The following is a 14,740-nucleotide window of genomic DNA, read 5'->3' on the forward strand; positions in this document are numbered from 1 at the left end:
CATAAAAATCACTCAGTGCACAGTACAGCTGTACAGCTGTTAAATTTGGACCATTGATGTAAGTCAGATAGGCATCAGCTAATTTTAAAATTATTTTAAATCTCACTCACTCCTTATAGAATGATTTGGGAGTATTTCCTGTGTGCCAAGTATTGATAGCTTCTGGAGGAGGGAAGATAGCAATGTGAATAAGATATATGTACTTTTGAGCTTGTTGAGGACATAAATATAGGGGAAAAAATTAAAATAGAAGGATAATTGTTATAATGGATATCTTACAAAGGACACTGTGAGAAATGAAGAGAAAACAACAAACTGCTTGAGGAAGGTGAGAAAGGCTTCACCTCAGAGAATGCGTACTTTTGGAGGAATTCAAATGTTTGTTAGTCTACCAGTCAGATGCATCCTCCTCTGGGTAAGAGCCAGTAGGGTTTTCTCGGAGAACATTTGTATATTCAACACAGGGAAATCTATAGAACTATCTACTTAAAAACAACTTACTGATTGCTTTCTTTTTCTCCACCAGGTATGAAGATGATAAAAAAGAATGGGCTGGAATGTTGAAAGAAATACGTTATGCTTCAGGAGCTAGTTGCCTAGCAACACGGTTAAATCTCTTCAGACTGTCTAAGCTATAAACAAGAAAGTGAAAAACCATAATAGATAGGGAGGTGGTCTGTTTGGATAATAGGGCTTTAATTTATTGTTTTTAAAAAGGCTATACAGAGATTCATGTAGAAATTATTCACTATGTTATTGTCCAAGAGATTAGCAATGGGAATCAAAACCTCAAAGTTATTGAATCTTCAATGTAATGATCAGAGCTTAAAACCATTTTCTAAGAAATTAAATCTTAAATTGAACACATTATTCCTTTTGTTAATCTGTCTCAATCAACTGTAAAGAAGCTTCCTAGGGCTTCCCTGGTGGCGCAGTGGTTGAGAGTCTGCCTGCCGATGCAGGGGATGCGGGTTCGTGCCCCGGTCTGGGAGGATCCCATATGCCGCGGAGCGGCTGGGCCCGTGAGCCATGGCCGCTGAGCCTGCGCGTCCGGAGCCTGTGCTGCGCGACAGGAGAGGCCACAACAGTGAGAGGCCCGTGTATCGCAAAAAATAAAACAAAAAAGAAGCTTCCTAAATCTGAGTGTACTAATCCTTTCATTTGCATTGTTGAGGTAACTTTACACTTGTTTTCTATTACAAATGAAATTGGAGAATGAAATATGTACATCTGCATTTTCTAAAAATGTTTAAAATAGCAAAAACCTTTCCTCATGCTTCAAGATATAACAAGAATCCTATGCATTATATAAAAGATTATATGCTGTAAGAAAACTTTGGAATTGCTATTTAAGGAGTATAATAAATGGGTCTATTTAAATTTAAAAAAATTTAAAAATAATATAGTTCCTGCCACATAGTATGCACTCAAAGAATGAACGGTAAACTACTTAAGTTTCTTAAAAGCTACATGTCTTTTATATTAAGAATTTTAACAATTTCCCAACTAGATAGTAGAGAAAGTAGTCCACTGTAAAATGTCTGTTTATTTTAATAGGCATTAATTGACCTAGAAATCAATTCTACATTATTTTTTAATTTAATCAAGCCACTTAATTAAAATAAGTCCAAATATGACACACCATGATAACTAATTTTCAGTAAAAACTATGATGATGATTTGCCTTCTCCAAATATCCGTTCTCTCAGGTACTCCATTCGAGCACTCTTTGTTGACAGTGCCATAGAGTTCCATTCAAAATGAGGGATCTGTAAAATAAGTAATGTAGTTGCAGCAACAAAAAACATCAGGGAAGACCTCTAAGAATACTGAGAAGAGCTATAGGAACCCGAAGACATTAGTTTACATAAGCATAGCCTTTGAACCCTATTTGGAAGGTTGCCTTCTTCTTGACAACACCTGGAAGACCCTTTCCTGCTTCACAGCTCCTTTCATCCTCCTGTTCCTACAATACCAACGATCGACATTTTTTCCCATGTGCCTTTCTTATATTTATACACTAGCCTTTTTCTCTTATAACTCCATCCATCTCCATAGTGCCTTTCTTTATTGTAAGATGAATATAAAAACCAAGAGATCTTCTAGAGACAATTTTAAAAATTATTTTTATTTACTATTCTTAAAAAAAGAGGGTGTTCTATTTCAGAGAGATTTTAATATAGCTTTTTTATAATATTAAAACAAAAAGGTAATTCTACAACTTTCACCTTAAAAGGGGACACATGTAAAGCCAGTGTCTCTGGGTTTTTTAAAGGCTGAATTACATAAGTATTTCATACCTGAATTACATGATAGCCCAAAATTTCCAAGTGTCGTTTTTTCATAGCAGATTTTCCTTTTAAATGAGGGATGTTTCTACAAAATGCTCTCGAATCCAAAAATTCCAAAGCAACCCTACATAAGATGAAAATAAATATTTACTTCTGAAATTGAGAAACTGAAAAATTATAAGCCTTTCAGGAACAAGGGTGCATCTTTATAAACTAAAAACCGCCAAATGAATAAATGAGTATACTACGTTATTTTTCTACTTAAATTAGTAATTAATGACAAGTAATCCAATTCATTAGAATTAAACCAAATTATAGTAAGTATATGCATGCTTTCATCTATTTGTTTCTTTGTCCAATACATATTTATTATGCACCTACCATATGTAAGGCACTGTGAGGGATACAAAAATAAAAGGACACACTTTATAGTCTAACAAAGAACATATGATACATAGTAAGTAACTGTAATGCAGTGTAGGAAGCAGCTATGTGCTATCCGAAAAGTAGAGAGGCATGGGAGGTCCAAAGAAGAAGACACTATTTATTTCCACTGAGGACAACTTGAAGGTTAGTGCTTTAGATACTGCTAGGCTTTGGACAATGAAGGATGGAGATTAAAGCAGAAAGCACAAGAAAAGCGAAGGTATGTGGGTAGCATGCATGAGATACATGAGGAGCAGATTCTACTATAAATAATCCTTGATAGCTGAGTTCATTAAATCGTGCCAAATTTAACATTTAGATAACAAAATATGAAACTAAGGTTTCAGATCTGAAAGAAAGGTACTTTTCAGCTCCCGGTGGCAGTCTTGATCCAGCTATTTGAGTATTTAATTCATAGTGTATTTTTGGTAGTTTTCCCAAAGTTGTATTATGGCTTCCATACGGAATAGGTTTTTTCCTTTTATCCAAGATACACTCAAAATCTATAAGAAAGTACAGGAACCAACAATATGAATTAGGTAAATTCTTATAGGTAAAATTTTAAGATATATTTTAAATATTTATACGTGTATATAAAAACACACACACTCACAAACATGAAGAATGAGGTACCTCCCTAATTATCCAACTTATTTCATTTATTTATTTATTTATTTTGGCCACATCATGCAGCATGCAGGCTCTTAGTTCCCTGACCAGGGATTGAACCTGTGCCCCCTGCAGTGGAAGCTCGGAGTCTTAACCAATGGACCGCCAGGGAAGTCCTTATCCAGCTTATTTTATATATATGATCTAGTCCAAGATCACCTCTCTTTGAAAATCAATGAATAAAAATCAACCAGCAAGTATTACTAAACTATTATTTAGCATGGGGGCTATATTTAGCACTGCACTAAGCCAAATCACATTACAGTTTTATTTTAATCCCCTTAAATCTCTTGGTCACAATTGGAGGAAGCTAAACCAACTCATCTGAAAATTAGTAAAGACAAAGATTGAAGCATGTATCCTGTCTTTCCTGTATGAACTGTACATAGGGTAACTAAACAGTTGACATAGGAAAGTTCTTTTTAGACAAATTCCAACTAATAAATGCAGAATGACAGATGTAGAATATCACTACTTTTCCACCCTTGATGAATAATGCATTTAGACAATAATTTTAATGGCTGCTAAAATCAGTAGGTGAAAAGCTGATGGGAAAGCTTCCTAACAGATAAGCTGACAACATATAAACACATTGATGAATCTTAATATAATAAAAAGGGGACAACCATAATTGTATGTCTTCTGATAAAGTGCAGTAAGAAGCACATACGACCTACGAAAAAGCTGGCCAAAAAAATGACCACTGCCACTCCCAAACTAAGCTGAATCTAATCAAGCCTCTATATCTAACTACTGGTTTACAGAAAAAATAGGGGATGCAGGAGCATGTTGAATGATACCACAGGGTTTCAACTGGAAAAGTCCAACAAACAGTAAAATAAAACATATAAAAGATAATTGAGACACTTGAACGTTGACAAGCTATATAATATTAAGAAATTATTATGAATAGTTGTAGAGGTGAAAATGATGGCACTGTGGTTATATATCCTTTTAGATATACATTCTAAAATGATATATTATCTGTGATTTGCTTGAAAAAGATCAGGTGGGACTCTGGTTAGTGAGTATTAATAATTTTTAATGCTGGATGAGGGTTCATTATACAATTCTATTATTAAATATGTATGAAATTTTTCCATAATAAAAACAATCATAAAAATGTATTTAAACCAAGAAAAATGAAAAAAGAAACAATGAATGAAAAGGAAGAAAGAGTAGGTTTAATTACCTATTCTTTATATATAAGGGACACTGGGGCACTGAAGCACCTTCAAGTTAATTATCGAACATGAAATATACTTTTCTCATAAAGAAAATGAATTCTGGAGCTAGAATGCCTAGGTCATCCTGGCTTTGCCATCTGCCAGCTACATAACCTTGGGCAAACAACAATGTCTGTGGGCCTCAGTTTCCTTATCTATAAAATAGAATAATTTGCAAAACTTATAGGGACATAATAAGTTTATTATATATAAAACACATAATAATATCTAACACATAATTAATATGTAACATAATAATATGTAAGTGTATCTATCAAATTACTGTTGTTGTCATATGAAATTACAGCATTGTTTGAAAGATGCACATACCAGCAAAAAACCTTAATAAATCACAGCATAGTCATTCAATGAATTATGCAGTCACTAAAAATAATGTATAATTATATTCGTTGGCATAGAAAAATATTCACAACATATAAACAAAGTTAAAAACACTATAAAATAAGCCATTTTGGTTTTTAAAAAGTCAGAACTTTTTAAAGTACATATTGCACACATGAACATGTATTGCTTGTAAAATTAGAAAGAAAACAACAAATGTCATTAAAAATGAAAAAAAAAGTCAGAAGGAGAAACATAGACACCAAAAGTAAAGAGTGTTTGTATCATGGGTGATTTTCCTTTTTGTTATCTGTCCTTTCTGGTTTTTCTATAAGCATGTATTACGTATCACATAAATGAGTGTTTTCTTCCAATCCTTAGTTCTTAATCATACTACTGTATTGTCTTAATTATACCATATCCTTATATAAAATATTACCAATTAAATCTTATTTTTAATGATCTATATATATTTTCACATAAAAATAAGCCTCTTGACAACACGAGGTACAAATATGAGTTGGCAATACAATGGGCCTGGGATATAATAATCCTAGTTCCCCAACCAGGGATTGAAGCCATACCCCCTTCAGTGGAAGTGCAGAGTCCTAACCACTGGATCACCAGGGAATTTCCTGAAAATTTCCAAGATAACGAAAGAATTTTTTTAAAAGTTCTAAAATTCCAATTGATGAGATGATTCTGTTTAGTTTGGCTTTCTGAAAGTAGCTAATAACCTACCAAAGACTTACCTATTGTGTAGTAATAAGGTGTAAGAACAGAGGCTTTTACAAAATTGATTCCTCCTAGTACCTCTGCTAACATTTTATAAATCTGTTGTTGTGCTCCATTCATACTGCCAAAATCTTCAGGAAAATAAAAATAATTAGTTCACTTAAAATAATCAGCTTTTGAATGAAAATCATCCCATATTTACAAACTGAAAAATAGATGAATATTTCCAGCAAGAGTTTCCATGTATTGTAATACCACCTGCAATAACACTAAATTCAGCACAAGTTCTTTGGCTCTCTACCAAAAGAGGTTTAGTGTCCTAAATATTAAGAAATACTTACAACACAAATTTCTCTACAAAATGGTTCCATTAAACAAGTTATGGCACTCTTGGGAACTCTGGTGTCATGGTTAGGTTTAACAATAAAAACAGTGCACTACCTAATAATGTACTTTAGAATTAAGCTTTACTTCTGACCCAAACAAAATTCAAACCTTTTTTATACTGCTGTTGACAGAAGCGGTCATGAAACCATGGAATCTGATATTCAGGACATTCCAAGCAGACTGCTCTATTTAATTCCATAAGACGAAATTGGACCTTCATATTTAGAGATGAACATAAAACTGAAATTAAAAAAAACATTAATAGACTTTGATAGCTTGAACTTAGCAAAGACGATTCATTTTTCACATTCATTTATCCCCATAATGGTTGTAACTTTTATTCTCATATTACAAAATCATTTCATTTGCATACACATGCTTTATATTTTTAAATTATTACATTCAGTGGGATGATTAGGACAAACACCTATGTTTTTCACTAATTATGAATATTAAAACTACATCTTAGGGGCTCCCCTGGTGGCGCAGTGGTTAAGAATCCGCCTGCCAATGAAGGGCACATGGGTTCGAGCCCTGGTCTGGGAAGATCCCACATGCCACGGAGCAACTAAGTCCATGTGCCACAACAACTGAGCCTGCGCTCTAGAGCCCACAAACCACAACTACTGAGCCCAGTGCCACAACTACTGAAGCCCGTGTGCCTAGAGCCCATGCTCCGCAACAAGAGAAGCCAATGCAATAAGAAGCCCGCGCACCGCAACGAACAATAGCCCTGCTCATCGCAACTAGAGAAAGCGCACACAACAACGAAGAACCAAAGCAGCCAAAAATAAATAAATAAAATAAATAAAAACAAAAAAACTAATTAAAAAAAATACTACTAAAGAATATTCATTGACCTAATATTCCACATTTAGCAATCTATCCTAAGGAAACAAAGATGAGGGCAATGACTCATGTATAATAATCATTATTTATCGTAATGAATTGGAAACAACCTACATGCTAACAAATTTTATTACTTCCTTATAATGGCAGAGTCTATAGACTAAAAAATCATGACATCAAAAATATTTAATGGCATGGAAAATTGTTCAAAATATAGTTCAATGACAAAAGCAACAGACAAAAGTGAACATATGTATAATTCAAATTTTGTTTTAAAATATATATAGGTATATAAACATACATATAAGGGCAGGAGACAGAAAAGAAATACTCCAAAACATTAAAAGTGGTAGTTTCACTTGGTGGTAAGATTATGAATAATCTTTTATTTTCTATTTTATACTGTTCTATAATCTAAATTTTCTACAATAATCAGGAAATACTTTCATAAACAGAAAAAAACCCCAGTATTAACATTTAAATGCTTTAGTATGTAGGTAGAGCTGAAACTTGGATATAAAATACAAGTGATAATTTATTAAAGTAAAAAATACATTACGCTTGCTTGTTGTAAAGCAAAAAGTTTATTGTTTTTTAATAATAATGTTTAACAAGTATATAGCAGTTTTTCTTTAAAAGTGTTTTTATGTATCTTATCACATTATTTTTAACTTTTTTTAACTTATGAAATTTACATACAGAAAAAATGCATAAAATCTATATGTATAGTTTAACACATAATTATAAAGAAAAATCATATATTTATCACCCACATGAATAAAATACTCCTAAACAATAAAAAAATATATATATATATACATACGTTCAAGTTGAGAATCTAATTTGGCTAAGAATCTGATGTTAAAAATTGCCTTTAGTAGATCTTCTGAAAAATATTCACGTGTGGCCAAAGAGTAACCAAGAAACACTAACTTGAGAGGATCCAATATACCTAGAACAAGATTAAAAAAAAATTAAAATGTACAGCTGCTTTACATATATGTAATATATACTTTATTCAGGTAAAACCAGGTTTTAAAAAAATAATACAAACACAACCTTGACAAAATTAATCTATACTGTCACAAGTCCAGATAGTGGTAAAGTGGTTACCTCTGGGTGGGTGAAGAATGGGAATGAGGGCCGGGGAGAAGGGTACTATGCTAATATTCTATTTCTTGATCTGGGTACTGATTCCTTGGCTGATTCAATTTGTATAAATTCACATACTATATATATACTAAGGATATGTACACATTTCTGTGTTATTATTATACTTCCATTAAAAGTCTTTAAAATTGCCTTGAAAAGAGAAAGATTGAAAACAAAGGGTCAGTGGAGTATGTAAAAATAAGTGATCCCAGTCTCTATATACTGATAATATCGCTCAGAATGTGTGCAGAATCTTTCTAAGCACTTTACAAATATTAACTCATTTAAACCTCACTTCAGTGTAAAGTAGGAATGATTATTATCTACGTTTTATAAACTGAGTGTACTGAAGCACAGAGAAGTTTAATGACTTGCCCCAAGTCACATGGTTAGCATGTGGAGGGTGAGATTTAACTTGGAGAGTCCAGCTCCGGAGTCTGCACCACGGTCTTGTGCTACTCTCTAGGGCTCTCAGACCCATATACATATATATATTATCTTTTTCATACTCCTTTCCATTATGGTTTATTACAGGACATTGAATATAGTTCCCTGTGGTATACAGTACGAACTTGTATATCTACTTTACATATAGTATCAATTGTTTGTATCTGCTAATCCTAAACTCCTAATTTATCCCTCCCCCACCCCCTTTCCCCTTTGGTAACCATAAGTTTGTTTTCTATGTTGTGAGTCTGTTTCCATTTAGTCAATAAGTTCATTTGTATCATATTTTAGATTCCACATATAAGTGATATCATGGTATTTGTCTTTCTCTCCCAAGAGACATTTCTGATGAGAGGAAAGGGGTCCTCTAAAATGTGCCATTAGCAGCAATGTTCTTACAAAGGACAAAAAAAGATGTTAAATCTTTTCAATGTTTTGCTGAGTTTATTTAATAAAGCAAGATCAAGTCACAAACAAGGTTAATAGCGATGATCTCCACCAGCAAAACTGATCTGTCAAAATTAATGTTTATTCAAAATAAAGAAAAGTATTATTCCACTAGAATTTTGCTTATACAGGTCTCCAAGAATTTTCCAAACATTTTCCCAGTAAGTCTTAAAAAAAAAATCAAAGCTGTACTTCTCAAACTCTCATCTCTTATATCCTTTATTTGAAGAAAAAAAAAAAGAATGTATTTTCATTTCCTTCTGATTGTTGACACACAACTGAACAACCAGGAGAGCACATTCAAAGTCTCATCTTTCAGTTTCAAGTCTCATCTTTCTATATATAGTTGTATTACTAAAAGGGGGTATATATGAATGCCACACATGTATACACCCATACATGAATAAACACATACATATCAGTCCCATTTTGTCTATTAGAGACACACAAAAATAGACATGGTTAGACACTATCTAGCATACAGACCCCACAAAAATGTAGCAAAGCCCATGAGCATCATACTGACATAATTAATATATTTATACTGGTCTCACACAGCCTAACTAGAGGTCTACAAGCCTAGAGAAACATAATTCCTGCCCTAATATAGAGCCTAACACCTTATGCTGGACATGGAAGCTCCCAGGTAAGTATTTGTTGCTTGGATGACAGAATAGGAATTTCTTACTCTCCAGGCACAGCAAAAAGCTCTGCGGAAGCTGGTCTCTGGCTGTCTCTCCAACCTCTTCTCCTACCAACTCAAGTCTCCCGCATTCCACTACTGCCACACTGAATCTGCTGTTCCCGAAAGAAACCAAGCATGTTCTCACCTCAGGGTCTTTTGCACTTGCTTTTCTTTACCCTGGGATTCTCTTCCCACCTATGGACACGAGTCACCCTCTTTTTTTTTGCCACATATTTACTGGAGTATAATTGCTTTACAATGTTGTGTTAGTTTCTGCTGTACAACAAAGTGAATCAACCATATGTATACATATATCCCCATATCCCCTCCCTCTTGAGCTTCCCTCCCACCTTCCCTATCCCACCCCTCTAGGTCATCACAAAGCACCAAGCTGATCGCGCTGCGTGATGCAGCAGCTTCCCACTAGCTATCTATCTTACATTTGATAGTGTATACATGTCAATGCTGCTCTCTCACTATGTCCTAGCCTCCCCTAACCCCCCGTGCCCTCAAGTCCATTCTCTGCATCTGCGCCTTTATTTCTGCCCTGCCACTAGGTTCATCAGTACCGCTTTTTAAAATTCCATATATATGCATTAGCGTACGGTATTTGTTTTTCTCTTTCTGACTTACTTCACTCTGTATGACAGACTCTAGGTCCATCCACTTCACTACAGATAATTCAATTTCATTCCTTTTTATGGCTGAGTAATACTCCATTGTATATATGTGTAACATCTTCTTTATCCATTCTTCTGTCGATGGACATTTAGATTGCTTCCATGTCCTGGCTACTGTAAATAGTGCTGCAATGAACATTTTGGTACATGACTCTTTTTGAATTATGGTTTTCTCGGGGTATATGCCCAGTAGTGGGATTGCTGGGTCATATGGTAGTTCTATGTTTAGTTTTTCAAGGAACCTCCATAGTGTTCTCCATAGTGGCTATATCAATTTACACTCACACCAACAGTGCAGGAGGGTTCCCTTTTCTCCACACCCTCCCTGGCATTTATTGTTTCTAGATTTTTTGATAATGATTGTTTAGATTTTTTTTTTTTTGCAGTATGTGGGCCTCTCACTCTTGTGGCCTCTCCCGTTGCGGAGCACAGGCTCCGGACGTGCAGGCTCAGCGACCATGGCTCACGGGCCCAGCCGCTCTGCAGCATGTGGGATCTTCCCAGACCGGGGCACGAACCCATGTCCCCTGCATCGGCAGGCAGACTCTCAACCACTGAACCACCAGGGAAGCTCTGTTTAAATTTTTGAGACATCATCCTGACCGGTGTCTCACTTCATTCAATCCATGGTCAATGACACCTCCTCGCTCCATCCAGCCCACCTCACTATCCTCCATCCTACACACCTACCCTGCTCTAGTGGTCTTAAATACTTATCACCATTTCACCTTATGTGTTTATTGTCTATGCCAGTTTCACCCCATCAGAAAGTAAAATCAACGATGGTAGAGTCTACCTGATTTTATTCTCTCCTATATCTCCAGTGACTAAAGACTGCCTGACAATAAGTACTTGGTGAATGTTGACTGAAAAAGCAGTAACTACTGAGCCAGACATTTCACTTCTAAAACACACTATATTGACAAATAAGACATGTGGGTCTGAGAAGAGAAGCAGCATTAAAACCTTTTTCTTTAAGGCCAAACAGAAAGAAATACAATTCAGGACCAAAATAAAGAATGAAAAGAAAAAAATAATTTCCTTCCTCCACTACCCTCACGTACTGCTTCTGCTAAGGCCAACAGTAGGAAGGAGTATTTCTACTCCACTTTTTTCTGGCACTGAAACACTATTTAGACTTTTTAAAGAGACATATAATAATCAGTACCAGAGCAGCAACCTTTCTGACAATTAATAAACATCTGCATAGGACCTTAAGAAATATTTATTTTCTATTTAAAAAATGAACAAAGTTTTAAAATTGACAATAATCAAATGTGATATGTCTCCAGAAATGATACAAATATCAGGTATACAGCACCACATAAAGGCATTTTTTGCTGAAAATGTTTAATCTGAATCTAATCAAGCATCTATAACTAACTTCCAGTTTACTAGGAGCACAGGAGATGGAGGAGCAAGTTAAAAGCAAGCACTCAGACAAATGCAGAATGTGGCACAACACACAATAAATGGCCAATTTCTATTGCAAAAAATAAACACCAAGAAAAAAAAAGATTAGGAAAAAGTGACATAACAACTCAATGTTGGTTTCTTTAAAAAACTTATCAAAGAAAATTTGGTGACAATTGGGAAGGTTTTATTATGGACTGAGTAGGTAGAAGGTGGTACTTGTTCACTTCTTAAGTGTGATACTGGTATTGTGCTTACATAGATGAATGTCCTTATAACCTGACACTTCAAGTGGTTCATCATACACACACACACACACACACACACACACACACACACACACACACACACACACAGCAAATGTGGCAAAATGTTGATCATTATTCAAAAGCTACATTGTGGGTATACAGTATACAGATGTTTGTTACATTGTTCTTTCAATTTTACTGTGTATTTGAAAACTTAGGGACATCCCTGGTGGAGCAGTGGTTAAGAATCCACCTGACAGTGCAGGGGACACAGGTTCAAGCCCTAGTCCGGGAAGATCCCACATGCCGTGGAGCAACTAAGCCCGTGCACCACAACTACTGAGCCTGTGCTCTAGAGCCCGTGAGCCACAACTACTGAGCTCACATGCCACAACTACTGAAGCCTACGAGCCACAACTACTGAGCCCACATGCTGCAACTACTAAAGCCCCTGCACCACAACTAAGAGTAGCCCCTGCTCGCCACAACTAGAGAAAGCCCACACGCAGCAACAAAGACCCAACACAGCCAAAAATAAATAAAAAATAAATAAATTTAATTTTAAAAAAAGAAAACTTAGATAACAAAAAATCTTTCTCTTAAGTCAATGCAGAGCAAAAAACAAACAACAAAAAAACAAAAACCAGAGAATATTCTAGACCATAAGATACCAAAGAGATAACGGAATGAGTGAACCTTGATTGAATCCTGGGTCCAAAATAACCACTCTAAATAAGGTACTTTGAGAATGAGAGAGATTTAAAAATGGACTGTGTATTAGGTATTAGGGGACTATTAATATTCTTAAGTGTGATTAACAGGATTGTGGTGATTTAGGAGATCATTATTCTTAGGAGGTATGCCTAAGCAATTGGGGTAAAGAGTCACAGTGCCTATAACTTACTTTGAAATGGCTTAGAAAAAAAACAAGAGAGCAAGAGAAACAAACAGTAAAGCAAATATGATAAAATGTGAACCACTGAATCTAACCAGTGAGTTTATAGGTGCTACTTGTTCAATTCTTTCACTTTTTTTTTTTTTTTTGGTGGGACGCGGGCCCCTCACTGCTGTGGCCTCTCCCGTTGCGGAGCACAGGCTCCAGATGCGCAGGCTCAGTGGCCATGGCTCACGGGCCCAGCCACTCCGCGGCATGTAGGATCTTCCCGGACCGGGTCACGAACCCGTGTCTCCTGCATCGGCAGGCGGACTCTCAACCACTGCGCCACCAGGGAAGCCCCAATTCTTTCACTTTTTAATGTAAGTTTGACATTTTTCATAATAAAAAAGTTTAAAAAATGGATCCAAAATATTTTTTGAAGGTATAAAATTCATGGCTATTATCACTATCCTTTAAAAAGGAATATGTATTAGAGTAGCAGCAACAGTATCCTCCAACCTCCTCATCAATGTATTACCAAACAATATACCTACTTAAGTAAGAATTAAGGTGTTGAAGGCAAGTTCCGAAAAATTCATCCCTTTGAGGTGGATCATAGTTCAGGGCGCTGAACGGAAGAATAATAGCAAGGATTGCAAAAGGATGAATCTGTAAAAATAGAACAAAAAAGTTATTGCTTCAACTTCAGCAAAACAAAACAAAATTTAGCCTAATTATTATCTTAAGCAGAAGTCTTTATCTAACATGCCTATAGTTAAATGAACATGCCCACAGTTAAATGACACATGTATCATTCTGTTTATTAAGTTTTCTACCTTGCTATAATTTATTTAATTCCACCACTAATTTCTAGTAACTCTAAATATTAATGCAGGAAAAATAAATCAGATAAGCTACAGATTGATTTTGTTTGGTGTAAAATCCTGTTCCAGAATTCCTTAGTCATTAAAATGACAAGAAAATAGTGTCACTAATTTCCATGATATCAGCACATTTTATAGACTCATAATATATAATGTAATTAAGGAAGTTTCTTAGTTTATAATAATCATAATTCATTTTTCTTTCTTTCCTTCTTTTTTTTATTCATTCATCCAATACTTAATAACTGGCAGGCACTACAGACTTTTATTTTCACTTATTAGAAATAATGTCTTCTAAGTAAAAGCCATATCCTGATCTATATAATAGATTTTGTAAGTGACTGTCTTCTCACATAATCCAAAAAGCAGCATTTTACGAGTTCCAGAAATAAATGTGTAAGACACACTGACAATTCAAAAATATTGAAGTTAGTGGAGATCTTATAATTTTCTCAGTTTTCACATTTATCTCACTCTTTTGAACAGTTTTTAAATAGTAAAAGTAACTATCACAGGATTATAGAAAACAAGAAAAAGAAAACAAAAATCATTCATCTTCTTTATCCTTATACAACTATCATTTTAAGAATTTCCTTCTAGTCAATGAATTTTGACTGATCTTAACAATATTTGTAATACACCAAAAGATGACAGCTGATCTCCTCAAATCTGCACTGCTGGAGGAAGGTTTTAAGCGGAGCAACGACAAACTGCTGACCCAGAAACTAGAGCTTAATTTTTTTTTTTTTTGCCCACGCCCCGTGGCTTATGGGATCTTATTTCCCTGACCAGGGATCAAACCCAGGCCCTCAGCAGTGAAAGTGCAGAGTCCTAACCACTGGACCACCAGGGAATTCCCACTAGAGCTTAATTTTTAAACTTCAAATTCCAATCAAGTTCTCAAAGTACTTATGATAAACATTTATTCTTCTAGAAGTTGACAACTATGTAAAACTAATGTGTAACAAACATTTCAATTTCA

At 35.0% G+C, this 14,740-nt stretch overlaps 2 protein-coding genes and 1 non-coding gene across 3 annotated transcripts in view; 1 reads left to right on the top strand and 2 right to left on the bottom strand.

Moving 5' to 3' along the window:
- KLHL41 (kelch like family member 41) overlaps positions 1-897 on the top strand; it is a 16,211-nt gene extending 15,314 nt beyond the window's left edge. The window contains exon 6 of the mRNA XM_007452620.1: positions 527-897. Within this exon, the coding sequence (XP_007452682.1) occupies positions 527-638 (112 nt within the window). The 3' untranslated portion in view covers positions 639-897. The remainder of the gene's footprint in view (positions 1-526) is intronic.
- Positions 898-1,533: 636 nt separating this feature from the next.
- The window catches only part of FASTKD1 (FAST kinase domains 1), a 31,547-nt gene continuing 18,340 nt past the window's right edge, over positions 1,534-14,740 (bottom strand). The window contains exons 8-14 of the mRNA XM_007452621.1: positions 13,429-13,543; positions 7,749-7,877; positions 6,185-6,316; positions 5,707-5,820; positions 3,082-3,220; positions 2,301-2,415; positions 1,534-1,769 (exon numbers count right to left, since the gene is read on the bottom strand). Of these exons, the coding sequence (XP_007452683.1) occupies positions 1,668-1,769; positions 2,301-2,415; positions 3,082-3,220; positions 5,707-5,820; positions 6,185-6,316; positions 7,749-7,877; positions 13,429-13,543 (846 nt within the window). The 3' untranslated portion in view covers positions 1,534-1,667. The remainder of the gene's footprint in view (positions 1,770-2,300; positions 2,416-3,081; positions 3,221-5,706; positions 5,821-6,184; positions 6,317-7,748; positions 7,878-13,428; positions 13,544-14,740) is intronic.
- On the bottom strand, positions 14,539-14,611 carry TRNAE-UUC (transfer RNA glutamic acid (anticodon UUC)). Its single transcript has one exon. It is a non-coding gene; the product is annotated as a tRNA-Glu (tRNA).

This window comes from Lipotes vexillifer, unplaced genomic scaffold (genome assembly GCF_000442215.2).
Source record: "Lipotes vexillifer unplaced genomic scaffold, Lipotes_vexillifer_v1.1 scaffold454, whole genome shotgun sequence".
Taxonomy (NCBI): domain Eukaryota; kingdom Metazoa; phylum Chordata; class Mammalia; order Artiodactyla; family Lipotidae; genus Lipotes; species Lipotes vexillifer.